Below are 14,332 nucleotides of genomic sequence, written 5' to 3' on the forward strand. Positions count from 1 at the left end.
TTCTTCAAATACACTATAAAAAAGGAAGAGAAGGGGTGCCTGGGTGGCATGGTAGGGTAAGTGTCTGACTTTTGGTTTCAGCTCAGGTCGTAATCTCAGGGTTGTGAGATTGAGCCCCATTTAGGGCTCTGTGCTCAGCATGGAGTCTGCCTGAGATTCTCTCTCTCCCTCTGCCCCTCACCCCTGCTCACATGCTCCCTCTCTCTCTCTCTCAAATAAATAAATAAATAAATCTTTTAAAAAGGAAAGGAAAACATGAAAGCTCTTCTTAAAATGAAGCATCTGACAATTATGTATTCAGAACCTTCTGTCTTTCAAGTACCAGCCTAAGTGCCAAAAATATGGCAGTGAACAGAACAGTCTTCAAACTGGAAAGCAATACAATGAGATCCAAGTTTTAGAAAGAACATTCTGTCTTAAGTCTGAAGGTGGGTTCTAAAACCAATCAGGAAGTTTTCACACAGCTCAGGCAAAATGTAATTCAGACCTAAACTAAGGTGGTAGTAATGAGAACCATGAGACTGTAGACAGCTACAGACATATAAACAGCTAAGCTAACATCTGATTAGAGGGTGTAGTTCAATTGCATCTTACTATAGACATTCTTGGCATAAACGTTGGGCAAGGGCAAGAGATACTCCATGAAAACACAAGTCCTAGAAGATGGTGGAGAGAAAAGAGGAAATAAACACCAGTAGGCTTGGAGGGAAGAATCATCCTAGTTGGGATTTTTTGAGTGGAGAGGAAGTGCTACAACCATTTTCAAGTATAACAGAACTACCTGCCTTTCTGATAGCAGCCAGACTATCTGATTAAAATTGTAGATCTCTGCAAGAAAGGTTAAATCCCAAAAAAGGGGAAAAAGCAATTGTTCCCCTTGCTTGACTCTATAAAATACCAAAGTAGCAGGAGTGGAGCAGCCTGCATCAGGAAAGCATAGCAGCTCAGGAGCACTTCAGGTTAACAGCAGGCCTAATGGCTAGTCAGAGCTACATCAAGTGGCTTATGCCAGCGAGGACTGAGATGGCTCCAGATAGATTCCAGTTTGGGCAGAAGGGGCCTTAGGTCCCTGAGATGAGCTTGGAGGTGTAGGCAAGGGCCAGATCTTCAGGACATTACAGGGCATGGTATGAAGAGTAAATGTTATTCATGGTACATTGGGATGTCACTGAAAGCTTTTAAGCAGGAGAGCGACCTTACTCAACCCCTATATTATGTCTGACTACTCTGGCTGCTGTGTGGAGGATGCATTGGAAGGGAAGGAGGGTAGACAAGAAAGCTATTGCAGTGTAAGCTAGAGAGCTTACACTGGAGAAGCAATTACATGGATTTGGGATTTGGGGAGAGAGGATTTTTGGTTTTTTTCCCTAGGTTAAATGGAATAGGTTAGGTGGGGCTGGGAGATCAAAAGCTAAGTTTGGGATGGACCTGTTAGGGTGGAGTTGCCCAGGAGGCATCCAAGATGAGATGTCAAATAAGCAGTTGGATATACCAGTCAAGATCTGGCCTGGAGCTGTATTTGCCGGGTTCCTTGTTTCTGACTTGTGCTGAAATAAACCCGAAATTGGGCAAGAAAGGAATTGACATTCATCGAACACCTACTACATGCCCAGTTCTCATTATGTTATAGATGTCTCAATCATAAGTTATACACACATTTTCCAACACCTGCTTTTCTCCATGCCTGTCCAAGCACTCTCCCAATTCAGCCCCACTGGGACCCAACTGGAGGCCACCTGAGATACGTTTGTTTTTTTTTTTGTTTTTTTTTTTTAAGATTTTATTTATTTATTTGACAGAGACAGCCAGCGAGAGAGGGAACACAAGCAGGGGGAGTGGGAGAGGAAGAAGCAGGCTCCTAGCAAAGGAGCCTGATGTGGGGCTCGATCCCAGAACTCCGGGATCACGCCCTGAGCCGAAGGCAGACGCTTAACGACTGCGCCACCCAGGCGCCCCTGAGATACGTTTGTTAAAGACACTCAGACAAACCATGGAATCAGTTCCTCCCTCCCAGATTCCTAATGAGGCCCTGGAGGATTGCTGCACCTGGATCTGTGTTCACAAAAGACTCCAGAGACCTGATGATAGGGGGTAGAGAAAAGTTCCTAGTGCACTGAACCCAAACTCAAGCTCCTAATTACAGTTATGGTTCCACTCTTTGTTTGCTGAATCTCTTTGGATATAACATGCCTCCTTTTCTTTGTCTCAGCTTTAATATCCACCTGCTTCATAAAAATGTTCTGAGGAATTGAAGTGAGATTCTAAATTACCTAGAGTGCATCTTAAATAATGCAGATTCCTGAAAACAGTGTGGAGGTCCCTTAAAAAGTTAAAAATTGAGCTACCCTATGACCCAGCCATTGCACTACTGGGTGTTTACCCCAAAGATACAGACGTAGTGAAGAGAAGGGCCATATGCACCCCAATGTTCATAGCAGCAATGTCCACAATAGCTAAATCGTGAAAGGAGCCGAGATGCCCTTCAACAGATGACTGGATTAAGAAGTTGTGGTCCATATATACAATGGAATATTACTCAGCTATCAGAAAGAATGAATTCTCAACATTTGCTGCAACATGGACGGCACTGGAGGAGATAATGCTAAGTGAAATAAGTCAAGCAGAGAAAGACAACTATCATATGATTTCTCTCATCTATGGAACATAAGAACTAGGATGATTGGTAGGGGAAGAAAGGGATAAAGAAAGGGGGGGTAATCAGAAGGGGGAATGAAATATGAGAGACTATGGACTATGAGAAACAAACTGAGGGCCTCAGAGGGGAGGGGGGTGGGGGAATGGGATAGACCGGTGATGGGTAGTAAGGAGGGCACGTATTGCATGGTGCACTGGGTGTTATACGCAACTAATGAATCATCGAGCTTTACATCGGAAACCAGGGATGTACTGTATGGTGACTAACATAATATAATAAAAAATCATTAAAAAAAATAAAATAAAATAATGCAGATTCCTGGGCCCTACCATCAGAGATTCTAATCCAGTTGGTTTGCGTCGTGGCTCAGGAGTCTGTATTGCAGGTAATTCTGATGCTGGTCCAGGCTGGTGCCTCAACAAGAAACAATGATTTGCAGAGTGGTAAATTGCCAGTTTTCACCAAATATCTGCCTCAATGTTATCTATCCCCACCACTTGGATCACTATAGAAGTTTTAAAATAAGGCCCAAAATTCTTTGACACTCCTCCCATTGTGAAATGGGTTCCATGTTCCCCACCTTTAAATCTACTAGTTCTCTTGGGACACCACAGATGCTTCCTCTCAAAATGCCCCCTCTCAGAACTTGACCGCCATGATATGAGAAGCCCAAGACCCATGGGGAAGCCACATTAACAGTCCCAGCTAAGCTGAGCTTTGAGTCATCTCAACTCTGGCCCAGACATGCAAGGGAAGGAGTCTGCAGATAATATCAAGCCCAGTCACTAACTTGCCCCAGCCTTCAAGTCTTCCCAGCTGAGCCCCACACATCACGGAGCAGAGAGAAGCCATCCCTGCCATGCCCTGTTCAAATTCCTGACCCAAAAGAGCTACGCTAATAATAAAAAGATTGTCATTTGATGCCACTTAGTTTTGGGGTGTTTGGTGTGGAGGTCAGTAACTGGAATGGTTCCTAAAGTGTTCTCTCAAGAAACATTTATTAAAATGCAAACACAGTACTTGGAAGGATAAACTCTCAGATGAACACACGCAATCAGTGTATCCAACAGACAGCAAAGCAGGGAAAATGAGCCAAGAGATGCTCTCTTGTTTCACTGACATGAAAGCATCACTGGATAAAGAGACACATAAGTTGCTTTCAGAAAGCTGAAGGCAGAAAGATGGCAACCCCTCGAAGACAGCATGGCTAAAAGAGAAAATGCTGCATCAAAAGGACCGATGAGGCAGGAGAGCAGCGTCTAGCTTCATTTACTTCCCAACAGCATTTGTGGCTGGCTCCAAAATCCCTCAGCTCTTAGCAACTACAGGAAAGTTGTTCATTCATGCCAGTTTCCCAAACGTACTTGCTTAATGTTAAAAATTACCTGGGATCACATAGTAATAAGAGCCAAGGGTAATTCTTACCACCAGGCAAGTTTAGGAAATGCTAAATTATAGAATTTTTAAAGTACATACAAAATAGAATAGCAAATGTGACACCCTTCCCTGAGAATCACTGTTCTGTATAAGAATGAGCTTGATGTGAGAGCTTCATGTTTATAAAAAACGACTAGCAAATTCTAGCAGCCTTGAACTGTGAGTATATAAATCCCAGCTAAGTCAAATTACAACGATATGGAGGAAAAAGCTGTAAATACTGGCATTTTCTTGCTAAGAAGATACTACTAATTATATTAAACATTTTTAAATTGTAATTATTAAAGAATTGTAAAGCAGGGGTGCCTGGGTGCCTCATTCAGTTATGCGTCAGACTCTTGCTTTTGGCTCAGGTCATGATCTCAGGGTCGTGAGATCGAGGCCCGCATCATCATTGGGCTCCACGCTCAGCAGGGAATCTGCTTCTCTTCCTCTCCCTCTACCCCTTCCCCTTCTCTAAAATAAATAAATAAAGCCTTTAAAAAATGTAAACATTATAAAATATGTAAAATATAAGAATATTTAGTGAATATTTTAATTGATAAAATACAAAATGAGAGATATTAGGTTAAATATTCATGGTTTTATTCAAGCTATTATTCAATGCAAGTAAAAATGATGGAGTAAAACATATAACCTGGACTCTCTGGGACTGAGAAAAGAACAGGAAATGTCACACTGCAATGTGAATTAATTCTACTTTAGTAATTAACACTAATGTCTATGTTCCCAGCTTCACCACCCTCCCCATTGTTTTTAGAAGTATCTTAAATCTCATTTCTCAGATTATTAATCTAAATAATCTTAGATTATTAGTATAAATACTGGAGTTTTCTTTCCATGAAATACACTTATAGCCTTCTAAAGAAACTCTGGGGAGTTTGTTCTCAGTCATGAATTCACCATGTAACTGGTATAACTCCCAAATTCTGCATCATTAGAAGGATTTCCATGATACTAGTGTTGGTCCATATCAGTGAGCAGTTTATTAATCCCAAATCCCTAGTCCTCAGAGAGACTGAGAGCAATTCAGTCCCGTTTAAGCCTGTTCAAATATATTTCTCTTGCCTCTGGAGACCCTTTAGTAGTTATGTGGTGTAATTTTCTGGAGCAAAATTGATATCTATCTCTGATTCCAAGAGTTTGCGTTTATTGCAATAAATAAAATATCTGCTAAACTGTTATTTGTATTGATGCATACCGGAATTCCAAGTAGTAAAAATGGGGAGTCCCTTGTAACATATCAACTGAGAAGCCAAATAGCCCTCCTTCGACCACTGGCAGGATCTAAAGAACTGAGTCTATGTTCGAGAGCAGAAAGGAGCAAGCCCCTATTAATCTCAGGCTCACTTGACCATCTGGTCAAGAAGTAGAAGGCTCTGGCTGCTCACCAGATCTGTGTTCTCTCCTTCCCAGGGACGTCTCTTACACCAGTGTCACTGCCCTGCCATCCAAAGGCCTGGAGCACTTGAAGGAATTGATAGCAAGAAACACATGGACTCTAAAGAAACTCCCACTTTCCTTGAGTTTCCTTCAACTCACACGGGCCGACCTTTCTTATCCGAGCCACTGCTGTGCTTTTAAGAATCAGAAGAAAATCAGAGGGTAAATGGCAGGTGTCTGGAATAAGTGACAAGAGGTCTTGGTGGAAGTTGAAGTAATTTCTGGGTTTGGGGAAGGTCTGTGGTTTGAAAGCCAGGTGGAAAGAATTAAAGCATCCATAAGAAACATGAACTCCATAGGACACAATGCCCCTGCAGACTCGAAGTAACTGCAGATGAGAAATAAGACCAATGTCACTGGATCACAGCAGGGAGGTGTGGGATTCGTGTAGAATCTCATAGAGATTATACTGCACGATTCCTAGTCTCCAGATTCAACACATATTAGATGCCACAACAATGAGGACAAACTTAGAAACACAAGCAATTAAGACTTTGCAAATGTCACAGCTTACTGGTTACCTGTGTGTGGGCTTTGGAGTCAGCTGGCTTTGTACCTGAGCTCTGCCACTTTCTAGTTGTGTTATTTCAGCCTACTTACTTAACTTCCCTGAGCCTCTGTGAATGGAGATTGTAATGTCATCATTCACAGAGGTTTTGGGAAGATTAAATGAGAAACTGAATAGAAAACACCTATTGCAATGACCTGGAATATTTTAAATTCTCGATAAATATCAGTGTGTTATGAATTATTTTATCAGGCTGCTTGCAAGCTGCAAAGGAGGGACAGCCTTCTTCTCTCCACGCTTTCTCTGCATCTTGTCTTCACCTACACTTTTACTCTGCTTTATTCCCCCTTGCGTCTCGTGTAATCCCGTTGTCCCATCACCACCTTCATTTCTCATTTATTCACTTCTTCTCAGTGTCTATACAATATCTACAGGCTGGCTTGCTGACTCATATTTGCGGTCAGAAATAAACTGGGATCTAACTGTGGGGGAAGAAACAAAAGGGAAAGTTAAATGGCTATGCAAAGAAAGCCAGTATGGGCCTAACACCTGCAGAAAGCCAAAAGTGGGGTAGGGGGCTGGTGATAGCAGGCTTGATAACTGATGCCATGTGTCCCTGGCTAGAAAAGGACCAGGGATGGGTGGGAGGCTAAAGCGGACCTCAAGGGCAGGGCCCAGATTTCTCATTAACCTCCAAACAGTTTGGAATAGGCAGTCCATTGGACATTTTAACTAGAGCACAACAGATAAATCAACATCACAGTAGCTGAAGCAAGTTAAAGAATCCTTTGTGATGTCAGTATGGTGGGCTAGTGAAAAATGAAATCTCACTTTCATGAGCATGCCTGCATGATAGTATCCATTTATTTGTTCAATAAATATTTATTGAGCACGTACTATGTGGCTGGCACTGTCCTATCCCATAGCAATGAATAGGTCGGACAAGAGCCCTCTTGCATTTTGTTTACACTCTAGTAGGGGAAGTCAGAAAATAAGCAAATAAGAAAATATCAGATATTACTATAAAAGAAATAAACATAAGGTAGGACAATTTATTTAGGGAGATCAGGGAAGGCCTCTCTGAGAAAGGGACACTTGAGTGGGGTGGGGTGGGTAATAGGAAATGATGTAGGAGAAACAGGCCTGACTAGGTCATGAGGAATCTTGTCAAATCATGTAGATCGTAGTAAATATTCAGCCTATTTTGCTAAGTGTTATGGGGACCATTAGGGGTTTTCGGCAAGCAGTGACTTATTTCTGTTGCCTTGCAGAATCCTTGAGTCCTTAATGTGTAATGAGAGCAGTATTCGGAGTCTGCGTCAGAGAAAATCTGTGAATGCTTTGAATGGCCCCTTTGACCAGGAGTATGAAGAGTATCTGGGTGACAGCCATGCTGGGTACAAGGACAACTCCAAATTCCAGGATACCCACAGCAACTCTCATTATTACCTCTTCTTTGAAGAACAAGAAGATGAGATCCTCGGTTTTGGTCAGGAGCTAAAGAATCCTCAGGAAGAGACCCTACAGGCCTTTGATAGCCATTATGACTACACTGTGTGTGGGGGCAATGAAGACATGGTGTGTACTCCCAAGTCAGATGAGTTCAACCCCTGTGAAGACATAATGGGCTACAAATTCCTGAGAATCGTGGTGTGGTTTGTTAGTCTGCTGGCTCTCCTGGGCAATGTCTTTGTCCTGATTATCCTCCTTACCAGCCACTACAAACTGACTGTCCCGCGCTTTCTCATGTGCAACTTGGCCTTTGCAGATTTCTGCATGGGGATGTATCTGCTCCTCATCGCCTCCGTAGACCTCTACACTCACTCTGAGTACTACAACCATGCCATCGACTGGCAGACAGGCCCTGGGTGTAACACAGCTGGTTTCTTCACCGTCTTTGCCAGTGAATTGTCAGTGTATACACTGACAGTCATCACGCTGGAGCGCTGGTATGCCATTACCTTCGCCATGCGCCTGGACCGGAAGATCCGCCTCAGGCATGCATATGCCATCATGGTTGGGGGCTGGGTTTGCTGCTTCCTGCTCGCCCTGCTCCCTTTGGTGGGAATAAGCAGCTATGCCAAGGTCAGCATCTGCCTGCCCATGGACACTGAGACACCTCTTGCCCTGGCATATATTATCCTTGTTCTGTTGCTCAACATTGTTGCCTTTATCATTGTCTGCTCCTGTTACGTGAAGATCTACATCACAGTCCGAAATCCCCAGTACAACCCGGGGGACAAAGACACCAAAATTGCCAAAAGGATGGCTGTGTTAATCTTCACTGACTTCATGTGCATGGCCCCAATCTCATTCTACGCTCTGTCAGCACTGATGAACAAGCCCCTCATCACCGTTACCAACTCCAAAATCTTGCTGGTTCTCTTCTATCCACTTAACTCCTGTGCCAATCCATTTCTCTACGCTATTTTCACGAAGGCCTTCCAGAGGGATGTATTTATCCTGCTCAGCAAGTTTGGCATCTGTAAACGCCAGGCTCAGGCATACCGGGGCCAGAGGGTTTCTCCAAAGAACAGCACTGGCATTCAGATCCAAAAGGTTACCCGGGATATGAGGCAAAGTCTCCCCAATGTGCAGGATGACTATGAACTGCTTGAAAACTCCCATCTAACCCCAAATAAGCAGGGCCAAATCCCAAAAGAGTATAACCAAACAGTTTTGTGAGCTGACCCTACACTACTCGCATTGGTAGGGGAACTTCTAAAAGGCTGGTTTCTTGAACATGTATTTGAACCCATTACATACACAAGACAGCTGACCTAACCCTTGTGCACGTGATGTTTCTTGGGGCAAAAGTTCATCTCTGGAGAAGGGATAGCATTACCACTGAATCATTACCTCCCAGAAGGAAGGGAGGCTACCAGCATGTCTGAATCCCAAGTGATATCAAAATAATGGACACTTTCTAGAAAACTTGCTTGACGCTAACTGCAGTGACAACATCGTGTAAGATGCTCAACAGACGTCGGCTCAACCAGGTCAGCATTGAGCTGCTCACTTGTAGCTAGCGTTTCATACTAAAGATTCAGCAAATGGCAAATGCTATTAACTTAGTTGGTGACCACAAGATAAAATTAGCCCCATGTTGGCTTGGTCCGCCTTCATGTTCCCGGATACAACCAAAGACAATGTGAATTCCTCAAAACTGAAAAGTCCAACAGGATACATGCATGGAGCAGCTATTATGAGGTGAAGGAGGGGAAGGCTTAGCTTTGAGTTGTTTTTTCAGACTCTGAAACTATTAATCATCTCTTCACAAGGATCTACCTGATATGACCCAACTATTATGTGTTGCCCAGGAAAAAAAAAAAACTGGCAATATTTCAGCTTATGTGGCTGAGCAAACTAAGAACTGTTCTTCTTGGCTACTCTCACAGAATAAAAGACGTGAACTCTAGAAATATTTCTAAGTAGCAGCAAGTGGGAATTATGAGCAGAGCACACTAAATCACCCATTGATTAATAAAGCAGCCTGGATACACGGTAACTGCTTGCCCTTGGGCAAATCACTGGGCCACTTCTAAGTCTAGAAATGAAAAAGCTGGATGGCCTCTTCCAATTTTAAAACTCTACGTATATCCCTTTCCTTTAAAACATGTTTTCATGACCAAAAAGAAAAGCACTAAGAAAGAAGAATCAGTTTTTCCTATCGTGTAAGTCTGCCATCTCTTTCTCTTTGGAGCCTAGACATATGACCCAGGAAATTTCTTCTGTTTCCTTTTTGGTTATGATGTCTGAATCATACTGGGCTGGATGTGAATCACTCATCGAATTACCAGTTCTACACAGCTACAATTATCAGGCCAAAAGCAGATCGGTTCATATAATAGAATAAAAGCTAGCTTTGCAAATTTTGGTTATTCAGAGTTACTACTTCACTGTGCAGATTCACCTGAAAACATTTAACTTGTCTTCAGGGATTGATTTCTTTACTTACTTGTTTCCAACCCACGATACAGCACTAAAGCTATCAAACACTTCAAGCAACACTAAAGTTATCAAGAGAAGTTTCTTCTCTCTGAAACTGCTAGCTCTTTCCAACCTGTTGATCATTGGACGTAATCTCTATTCCCCAACAGTGCTCCCTTACTTAAAATGGTTAAGATCAGTCTTTATCCACAGATGGACTCTCCAGATTATTTGTCAAAACAGCCCCTCAATTTCGTCCCAAACAGAGATGGCATTTGCTTCTCAGTGCTCATGAAGCACACCAAGGAATTCAAAGCTTTTGTTGTTTTAAGTCTGTGGAGTGGCGTTAGTGGGCCCAATGGGCCCCCAAAGATGGTCCCCCTGACTCACCTAGGATATCCCCATAGCAACACCCATTTCTGATTATCATTGAGACGTGGACGTCTTCATAGAAATATTACACACACTTGAAATCATGACTTATCCACCCGTTCACTTGTAACTAACGAAACTAAACAGTTGTGTTATTTTTTGGCATGTGTTTCTCACCTGTGATGTTCTAAAATATTACATCCTGATAAATAATGTGTTTTATCTTGAGTAGTTGAAATAACACTTTGGAAACAGTCCTAGAAAAGTAACTTCAACACAATTATTACTAAAATTTGCATTCACAACATGAAATAAATTTTCTTCCTATGAAATGATTGTGCTGAGTCCTACAGTAATGCTTTTGCAATTTGTGAGCTTCTTTTAGGGTTATCATTATCTGTGTTATAACTCAAAACAGGAAAAAAATTGGCAAATTTGCTAATTTATTCATATTAATAAATAAATTGTTGAGTATCAATAACAAGTATAAAATTGTATCCTGATTATAAATGGTCTTTATGTGAAAAATTTACTCATGATGAATTGAATTATGATCCATTGACAGGCAGTGATGGCTAAGAGAAATAATATGCTTATTATTGACATTAGGAATTTAAATAGTGCTCTAATGAAGATGACAAATCTATAATACTTGGCCAGAGTTTAATTTATCTAGCAGCTTTCAATTATCTAAAGATAGACCCAAATCACTAAGGGTAAATGGCCTTAAGCCAATCACAATAGATGTCACAAAATTCATGCCCTGAAGTTTATACATGTTGCCCAAAGGAGTGTCTCTCAAAACACCCTCAAAGTTTACTGACTCTTGCTTTAGGGATAATCTACTTTATATCAGAAGCAGCCAGTTAGAGGAAAAGAGTGTAATTCAGAACAGCACCATATGAGTGGCAATAAGGCAAAAGTGAGGGCAAAAAATGAAAACTATAATCACAAGAATTCAAAACAATAACAGTTTGAGAAGAAATACTCTTAAATGCTTAGAGTCTTTGGGGGGAAATATATTACAACACACAGGGTTTCTTATCCTGAATACTAAAGGGGCAAGAAAAACTGAGTAGCAATGCATTCTGTTTCAAAACATAGAAAAGTTCCAGGGTTCCTGGGTGGTTCAGTGGGTTAAGTGTCCAACTCTTGATTTCGGCTCAGGTCATGATCTCAGGGTTGTGAGATAGAGCCCTGAGTCAGGCTCCACACTCAGCAGGGAATCTGCTTGAGATTCACTCTCTCCCTCTGCCCCATGCCTCTCTCTGTCTCTCTCAAATAAATAAATAAATCTTAGAAAAGAAGGAAGGAAGGGAGGGAGGGAGGGAGGGAGGGAGGGAGGGAAAGAGTGCCTGGGTGGCTCAGTTGGTTAAGTGTCTGTCTTTGGCTCAGGTCATGATCCTGCAGTCCTGGGATTGAGTCCCACATTGGGCTCCCTGCTTAGCGGGGAGTCTGCTTCTCCCTCTGCCCCTCACCCAACTCGTGCTCTTTCTCTCACTCTCTCTCAAATAAATGGATAAAATCTAAAAAAAAAAAAGAAAAGAAAAATTCCAGCTCAGAGGGGTGAGCTGAGTCCTGGCACCTACCAACCTTCTTATTTCAAATTCCACTGAAATGACAGTGAAAAAGTATAAAATGGGACCAAGCCAAAACCATACTGTGAACAGGAGGAGTGACACCAACAACACCAAAGTCTCTGGTGGCTCTCTGAAAGATGGAGACGCTATGGCCTGGAGTTGATGGATAACAGAGCGGAGAAGGCTGCAGCTGGAACACAGTGACTGGACAAGACTGCAGTTGTGGAGGGATGTGTTCTTCCCTGCAGAGTCCCACAGAGACCCTGAAGCCTAAAAGTCACAGGAAGGAGGGGCTAACTAGAGTAATGAGTTGCAAATCTGTCTCACGTGGCCCCCTCATCACCTCTCACTACATCAGTTAAAACAACTGACACATTCAGTGTTTGCCCCAGGCTGAAATCAAGAAAGTGATCTTAAAGGAAATGAGTGATCAGTGTAGATGGGGCCAAGCTCCAGGTTTGGGGTAGGGGCAGACCCAGCCCACTTACCTACTTCTGCCTTTGCATCATAAAACGTAGCCTGGACATTGACACAGGCATCACCATCACCCCCCCAGTCAGGGAAAGGCATCTTGGGGAAAATATATATACACCATTAACCTGACATTAACCATCCTTATCTTTCATTCAAAAATATAAGTGAACCACAAGAATTACCAGACATTTGAGAAAAATGAACTGTACATCAACAGCACACACAAAAAGACCAAAGTGAGCAAATAGGACATTTCTCTCTCTCCCTCTGCCCTTCCCTCCATGCGCGCTCTCTCTCTCTTTCTCTAAAACAAATAAATAAATCTTAAAAAAAAAAAAAAGAGAGAGAGAGAGAAATAGGGGTCTGTTTTCTAAGGTTATAAAGTCAACCAATTAAAAAAGCTAAAGTTAATACTAGCAAAAAAATTTTTAAAGCTGGGAGTTAGCAGATAACATTGTCAACTGATTTCTTATTCTTCATTATATTCAGCCAAAAGTTATAGTGTCTAAATATCTATACCCTAAAAAAACACATATTTAAGTATGTAACAGAATTACGAAAATAACCACCAGAAGAGTTAAAATAAAAAATTGACTGAAAGTGGTTTTCTCTGGTAATTGAGACTAGGGATTGAGTGGTGTTATACACTGAATTGTGTTATCCTCCTAACCCCCAGTGTGCCTGTACTTGGACCCAGGGCCTTTATGGAGGTAATTAAGATGAAACAAGGTCATAAGGTTGGGACCAAGTCCTTATGAGAAGAGGAAGAGCCACCAGAGATCTCTTTCATTGTCATTCACTCACAGAGAAAAGGTGACAAAAAGTCACAAAGGTCCACAGTCAGAGGGTGGCCACTGAAGAGAGCCCACACCAGAAACTAAATCTGCAGGCACTTCAATCCTGTACTTCTAGATTCAGAGTTTTGAGCAAGTAAATTTCTGTTATTTGGGCCACCAGTGTGGTATTTTGTTACAGCAGCCCAGGTAGACTAACACAGATGGAAAATTGTCAGTTGGTACTCTTCTGTACTGCTGAATTTTTTTTTATCATGTGCATACTTTTTTTTATAATTTTTTATTATGTTAGTCACCATACAGTACATCCCTAGTTTTTGATGTAAAATTCCATGATTCATTACTTGCGTATAACACCCAGTACACCATGCAATACGTGCCCTCCTTACTACCCATCACCGGCCTATCCCAATCCACCACCCCCCTCCCCTCTGAAGCCTTCAGAGTCCATAGTCTCTCATGGTTCATTCCCCCTTCTGTTTACTCCCCCTTCCTTCTTCCCTTTCTTCTCCTACCCATCTTCCTACTTCTTATGTTCCATAAATGAGTGAAACCATATGATGATAATTGTCTTTCTCTGCTTGACTTATTTCACTTAGCATTATCTCCTCCAGTGCCGTCCATGTTGCTGCAAATGTTGTGAAATCATTCTTTTTGATGGCTGAGTAATATTCCATTGTATATATGGACCACAACTTCTTAATCCAGTCATCTGTTGAAGGGCATCTCAGCTCCTTCCACAATTTAGCTATTGTGGACAATGCTGCTGTGAACATTGGGGTGCATATGGCCCTTCTCTTCACTACATCTGTATCTTTGGGGTAAATACCCAGTAGTGCAATGGCTGGGTCATAGGGTAGCTCAATTTTTAACTTTTTAAGGGACCTCCACACTGTTTTCCAAAGTGGCTGTACCAACTTGCATTCCTACCAACAATGTAGGAGGGATCCCCTTTCTCCACCTCCTCTCCAGCATTTGTTGTTTCCTGCCTTGTCAATTTTTGCCATTCTAACTGGCGTAAGGTGGTATCTCAATGTGGTTTTGATTTGAATTTCCCTGATGACTAATGATATTGAACATTTTTTCATGTGTCTGTTAGCCATTTGTATTGAAGAAGACACAAAAAGATGGAAAAATA

General features: G+C 42.0%; 1 protein-coding gene across 1 annotated transcript in view; it reads left to right on the forward strand.

The window, feature by feature from the left end:
• The window catches only part of TSHR (thyroid stimulating hormone receptor), a 155,858-nt gene extending 145,098 nt beyond the window's left edge, over window positions 1-10,760 (forward strand). The window contains exons 10-11 of the mRNA XM_045807711.2: window positions 5,510-5,698; window positions 7,316-10,760. Coding sequence (XP_045663667.2) covers window positions 5,510-5,698; window positions 7,316-8,729 — 1,603 coding nt within the window. The 3' untranslated portion in view covers window positions 8,730-10,760. The remainder of the gene's footprint in view (window positions 1-5,509; window positions 5,699-7,315) is intronic.
• Window positions 10,761-14,332: the final 3,572 nt, after the last annotated feature.

This window comes from Ursus americanus, chromosome 26 (assembly GCF_024610735.1).
Source record: "Ursus americanus isolate L20-20 chromosome 26, mUrsAme1.1.p, whole genome shotgun sequence".
Classification (NCBI taxonomy): domain Eukaryota; kingdom Metazoa; phylum Chordata; class Mammalia; order Carnivora; family Ursidae; genus Ursus; species Ursus americanus.